This window comes from Pogoniulus pusillus, chromosome 1, assembly GCF_015220805.1.
Source record: "Pogoniulus pusillus isolate bPogPus1 chromosome 1, bPogPus1.pri, whole genome shotgun sequence".
NCBI classification, from domain to species: domain Eukaryota; kingdom Metazoa; phylum Chordata; class Aves; order Piciformes; family Lybiidae; genus Pogoniulus; species Pogoniulus pusillus.
In genome coordinates this window covers 4,542,132-4,548,131 of record NC_087264.1, presented here as the reverse complement: position 1 = coordinate 4,548,131, position 6,000 = coordinate 4,542,132, and the positions used below count along the sequence as shown (strand labels likewise).

Here is a 6,000-nt window from a genome sequence, read left to right as displayed (position 1 = left end):
TCTGAAGGGGGCCTCCAAAAAAGCTGGGGAGGGACTTTTTAGGCTGTGAGAGAGTCACAGGACAAGGGGGAATTGAGCAAAGCTGGAGATGGGTAGGTTCAGGTTAGAAATGGGGAGGAAGTTGTTCATCATGAGAGTGGTGAGAGGCTGGACTGGGTTGCCCAGGGAGGTGGTTGAGGTCTCATGGCTGGAGGTGGTTGAGGTCCCATGGCTGGAGGTGTTTAAGGCCAGGCTGGATGAGGCTGTGGCCAGCCTGCTCTAGGGTAGCGTGTCTATGGCAAGGAGGTTGGAACTGGCTGATCCTTGTGGTCCCTTCCAACCCTGACTGATTCTATGATTCTAAGCTTTTTGATAGACGAGGGGGCTTAGCCTGTGAGATTGTGGAAACAGGATGAACAACTGTGTGGGTTGTGATGCAGGAGCTCTGCATGCACTTGTGGCGAGGAGGCAGGAATTAAAACAGGCTCCCCTTCCATTCTGTATCTCCTGCTGTCAAAGAGTTTGTAAGGCAAGGCAGTTACAAACGTTTTTTCACCTCTGCACATAAGCACTAGCAAATCTATGGTGCAGAGCTGCAGAGGAGAGTGATGCAAAGTTTAGGAGCACTGGAGTCCCTGTGGTTTTAGCCCTCCTGAGTGTACACCACCACCGATGTTGGGAGGTTTGAGCCAGCAGTGTGCCCAGGTGGCCAAGAGAGCCAGTGGCATCCTGGCCTGCATCAGGAATGGTGTGGTCAGCAGGAGCAGGGAGGTCATTCTGCCCCTGTACTCTGCACTGGTTAGACCACACCTTGAGTGCTGTGTTCAGTTCTGGGCCCCCCAGTTTAGGAAGGACATTGAGATGCTTGAGCGTGTCCAGAGAAGGGCAAGGAGGCTGGGGAGAGGCCTTGAGCACAGCCCTACGAGGAGAGGCTGAGGGAGCTGGGATTGGTTAGCCTGGAGAAGAGGAGGCTCAGGGGTGACCTTATTGCTGTCTACAACTACCTGAGGGGTGGTTGTGGCCAGGGGGAGGTTGCTCTCTTCTCTCAGGTGACCAGCACCAGAACAAGAGGACACAGCCTCAGGCTGCGCCAGGGGAGATTTAGGCTGGAGGTGAGGAGAAAGTTCTTCCCTGAGAGAGTCATTGGACACTGGAATGGGCTGCCCGGGGAGGTGGTGGAGTCGCCGTCCCTGGGGCTGTTCAAGGCAGGATTGGATGTGGCACTTGGTGCCATGGTCTAGCCTTGAGCTCTGTGGTAAAGGGTTGGACTTGATGATCTGTGAGGTCTCTTCCAATCTTGGTGATACTGTGATACTGTGAGGTTAAACCCAAGGTCTGAAACTCTGGCCACAATGAGTGTATGCGAGAACTGGATTTGCCTTGGCAGCTGGAGGCATGGCCAAAGGTAGCACTCACGGGGGGAGCCCAGGTTAGCACGACCTAGCTGAGAAACGATCTGCTGCCTCCTGCACCTGGCCTGTGACAAGGGCCGGGGGTGACTGCAGCTGGGCTGGGGGTTGCTGGACAGATGCTGCGGGGCAGGTGGAGCAGGCACCGCTGGTCCTCTCCTCAGGAAGGTGGGCACTGGGCTTTCACCTCAGAACACCGTAACCAAACTCGCCGTGGAAGCGCCCGAGGGCGTGCAGCAGCGAGCGCTGTTTAGCTGCAGAAGCCCGGGCGGCTTCCTCTCCCCTCGGGGATACATCGAGGAGGGAAAATACGAGGCCTCGCTCCCAAAACCACGACCTTCACCTTCGTCACATGTTTGCTCTCTCCCCAGCAAACCTCACGCCTGTTGCTGCAGCCTTAACTGTGTCAGCCCCGGCAGCGCGGGGCCCCGGGAGCGGCCGCTGGGCCAGCCAGCCAGCGCGGGGCAGGCAGCGGCGAAGCGGGATGGGGTGCGGAGCGGCGCGGCGGCGGGAGGCGTGGAGGAGGCCGGCGCTACCCTGCCGTGGGGCAGGGACTTGGCTGCAGGCAAAGCGGGGGCGGCCCCCGGCGGGCCGCGGCCCCGATAAAAGCGAGCGGCGGGGCGAGGGCGAGAGCGGAAGCGAGCGGCCATGGCGTGGGGCTGCGCGCTGTGCCTGGCGCTGGCGGGCGGCGCCCTCGTCGCCCTGCTGGTGCAGCTGTTCCGCTGGCTGCGGGCCGATGGCGATCTCACGGTGCTGTGGGCCGAGTGGCAGGGGAAGAAGCCAGGTAAAGTCGCCTGCCAGCAGCTGCCGACTCGCCGCCAGAAAGGGACGTGGTGGCGGGGGTGGGGGCTCGGAGCGCGAAATGGTGTCACTAGGGGCGCGCCGTGAGGGGAGATGGGCTGGTGGCTTGCGGGGAGAAGAGGGGACCCCAGGGACGGGGCTGAGCTAACACCTCAGCACGGTGGAATCAGCCTCTTCGGCAGCTGCCTCACGGGCTTGTCCACAGGAAAAGAGAAACCCTAATAGCTTAATTTTCCTGCCCTTATCCAGCAAGGTGTGTGGTAGTACAGGACCCGTGTCAGTGAAGGAGCTCTCTGGAAGCAGTTTCACTGCAGCGGCGAGCTCCAGCCGGTCTGTTCGTGGGCAGAAGGCCGAGCCTGTCACCGCTGTGTGGGCTAACCGAGTCCGGCTGGTGAATGTGGGCTTCAGGGCCAGCGGCGGAGGGGGGATCGCATGTGGCCAGGGCGAATGATTTTAGCAGCTTCTGGCACTTTGTTCTGGCGTGTTCAAGCAGATCTCAGCCTCACAGTAGTGCAGGAGGTGTTTCCAATGAGGTAAATATGAATATTAACGTTTGGATTAAATGGGCTTCCTCTAGCGAGAGCTGTGCCGTGAGAGGCGCAAGGGAACACCGGTTCTACCCTCGTTCCGTAAGGTGCTGCCTGTGACACCTCTGGGTACAAGGCTTCGATAAAATGCCGCCAGATTTTCAACTCTTGTGCCTGTTGGCCTTTGTAATTTGGCTGCGACTCTTCCTCGTGCTTGACAAAGATCTTTAAAAACCATAGGGTTTAGTTGCTTAGTGGAGGCTTCATCGGGAGAGCCACAGACTTCCCCCTCAGCTTAGCCAGCGATGGTGACGTGGGGCTGCTGGGAGCTGCGTTTAGTGGGGGCGGTTGAGATGAAAGCAGAGAGCTCACATTCGCATCTGACTGCTCTGGGGAAGAGGCTGATCTGTGACAAAGGGCACTATAAAGCCCTACGAGGAGAGGCTGAGGGAGCTGGGATTGGTTAGCCTGGAGAAGAGGAGGCTCAGGGGTGACCTTATTGCTGTCTGCAACTACCTGAGGGGTGGTTGTGGCCAGGAGGAGGTTGCTCTCTTCTCTCAGGTGGCCGGCGCCAGAACGAGAGGACACAGCCTCAGGCTGCGCCAGGGGAAATTTAGGCTGGAGGTGAGGAGAAAGTTCTTCCCTGAGAGAGTCATTGGGCACTGGAATGGGCTGCCCGGGGAGGTGGTGGAGTCGCCGTCCCTGGAGCTGTTCAAGGCAGGATTGGACGTGGCACTTGGTGCCATGGTCTAGCCTTGAGCTCTGTGGTAAAGGGTTGGACTTGATCTGTGAGGTCTCTTCCAATCCTAATAACACTGTGACACTGTGATAAACCTGTCCTGTGTGGAAAATGAAAATGGATATTGGGTTGAGCGAGATAGAATTGCATTGAATGAAGTGGGATCATGAAAGTGCCACTGGGAGGAACGCGGTGTGAGAGTTTAGCTGTGAGACCCTGATTTGGTAGGGGATGGTGGTGCAAGTGAGGGTCAACCTTAGGAAGGGCTTGAGAGAAGAGTAGGACATCTCTGTCTTCTGCTTTTGGTATAAGCCTACTGCTGAAGTTGCCTGTTGATGTAGTGGAAAAGAGAACAGAAGAGCACGCACAAGTAATACATCTCCAAGAAAGAAAATTTGAGTCTATATGGGCAATCTTCTGTAATTCTTTGGATATGCAGCCCAATATTTTATTGTAGCTCCCTTCCAGTAAGAAAGCTACAAAAAAGCTTTGTTTGTGGACTTTGCAAAGATCATGGAAAGACTCGAGGCAAAGAAACAAGGTAAATCTTGACTAATTCAAACAGAACTGAAGCTTGTCTTGAGGGTTCTATGTGCAATGCACATCAAGATGTAGGAGCTGTCAGGTCAACATAGTGTTATTTGAATGTTAACTTCAGTCTTTCTGCAAGCCTGGAAACCTTTTAGCTCGATTCCCTTCTAAGGAGCAATGTAGTCATTTTCTGATGTAGTTGTTTTAATAAGAAGAATCAGGCAGAATTTTATCAAGAAACTACTTTGCCCCCACCTCTGTCTCCCAGCCTCAGTGCATGTAATTAGCTAAGATCTGTAGCTGAAATGCTAGCATTTAAGTGGCATTTTGTTGATGGTCCCAGCATATACATATGGAGTGGTGGTGGCCCAGGTAGGAGAAAAACAGGAGGGGCAAACACTAGAACAGATGTTTGCCCTCCCTTTTTCTCCTTCCCATATTGTGCACATAATATAACTTGCTTAGGTATGTAATGTGTGGATCCTGTGGAAAAAAACAAACATTGATTTTCATTTAAAGCTGTTATGGGAGCTGTCATTTCTGCAGTCATTATATTGTGTTGCCACTTCTACAACATTGTTATGGAAGCCAAAGTTTTTGGACATAAAAGTGCTTGCCAGAAACCAGACTGATCTCATGTTTCTTTCTTTTGTGCTGTACACTATATAATTATGAAGAAAGGCCTTAATATAGGTAAGATTGGTTCCATTCCAATGATTCAATTCTGTGGGGCGAATGCACTTCTGGATTTTGTCACTGGTAGATGCTGGATTGCATCCCATCTTCTAAAGATGTGTGGTCAGGAGACAGGGCTGCTGGGTGACTTCCTCATGTGTTGTGTTTAATGAGCTGAACAGCAGTCGCCCTAAACAGTTCTTTACAGGCAAAATAATATTATCAAGCTGAACAGCAGTCACCCTAAACAGTTCTTCACAGGCAGAGTAATATTACCAAGCTGAGCAGCAGTCACCCTAAACAGTTCTTCACAGGCAGAGTAATATTACCAAGCTGAGCAGCAGTCACCCTGAACAGTTCTTCACAGGCAGAGTAATATTACCAAGCTGAACAGTAGTCACCCTAAACAGTTCTTCACAGGCAGAATAATATTACCAAGCTGAACAGCAGTCACCCTAAACAGTTCTTCACAGGCAGAATAATATTACCAAGCTGAGCAGCAGTCACCCTAAACAGTTCTTCACAGGCAGAGTAATATTACCAAGCTGAGCAGCAGTCACCCTAAACAGTTCTTCGCAGGCAGAATAATATTACCAAACTGAGCAGCAGTCACCCTGAACAGTTCTTCACAGGCAGAGTAATATTACCAAGCTGAACAGTAGTCACCCTAAACAGTTCTTCACAGGCAGAGTAATATTACCAAGCTGAACAGTAGTCACCCTAAACAGTTCTTCACAGGCAGAATAATATTACCAAGCTGAACAGCAGTCACCCTAAACAGTTCTTCACAGGCAGAATAATATTACCAAGCTGAGCAGCAGTCACCCTAAACAGTTCTTCACAGGCAGAGTAATATTACCAACTTGAGCAGCAGCCACCCTAAACAGTTCTTCACAGGCAGAGTAATATTATCAAGCTAAGGGGAATCCTTTTGCATATGAAAGCCATTGTTTGTGAAATCCTCCTTTTAAAGCTGGCAATAGTCATATCATTCTTCAGGGCTGTATGGAGGATGTGCTGCTCTAAACCTCCCCACTTCAAAATGTTTTCACAAATTGAATGGCATGGCAACCTTGTGCCCCAGGAGTTACAAAATGTTGGGTCAAAAATCCTAAACAGAGCTACAAAGGCACTTGATGGATTAGTCCAAGTACCGCTCTGTTCAACGTGGTATTTGTTACGCCTTGTAACACAGAGGTTAATGGTTAGTAATAGTATAATCTGCTTTCATTTTTTAATTTGTCATAGTTAATTTTTAAACTTATTTCCAGTACCAACAGGACATTTATTCTGGAGCAAGCTGCTGGTCTGATACTTGTTCTGCAGTGGCATTTGAGCT

The 6,000-nt window shown here is 51.6% G+C and overlaps 1 protein-coding gene across 2 annotated transcripts in view; it reads left to right on the top strand.

Moving 5' to 3' along the window:
- Window positions 1-1,995: 1,995 nt before the first annotated feature.
- DHRS7 (dehydrogenase/reductase 7) overlaps window positions 1,996-6,000 on the top strand; it is a 28,035-nt gene continuing 24,030 nt past the window's right edge. For both annotated transcript variants that reach the window (XM_064153958.1, XM_064153920.1), the window contains exon 1: window positions 1,996-2,172. In XM_064153958.1, the coding sequence (XP_064010028.1) occupies window positions 2,037-2,172 (136 nt within the window). In that variant the 5' untranslated portion in view covers window positions 1,996-2,036. The remainder of the gene's footprint in view (window positions 2,173-6,000) is intronic.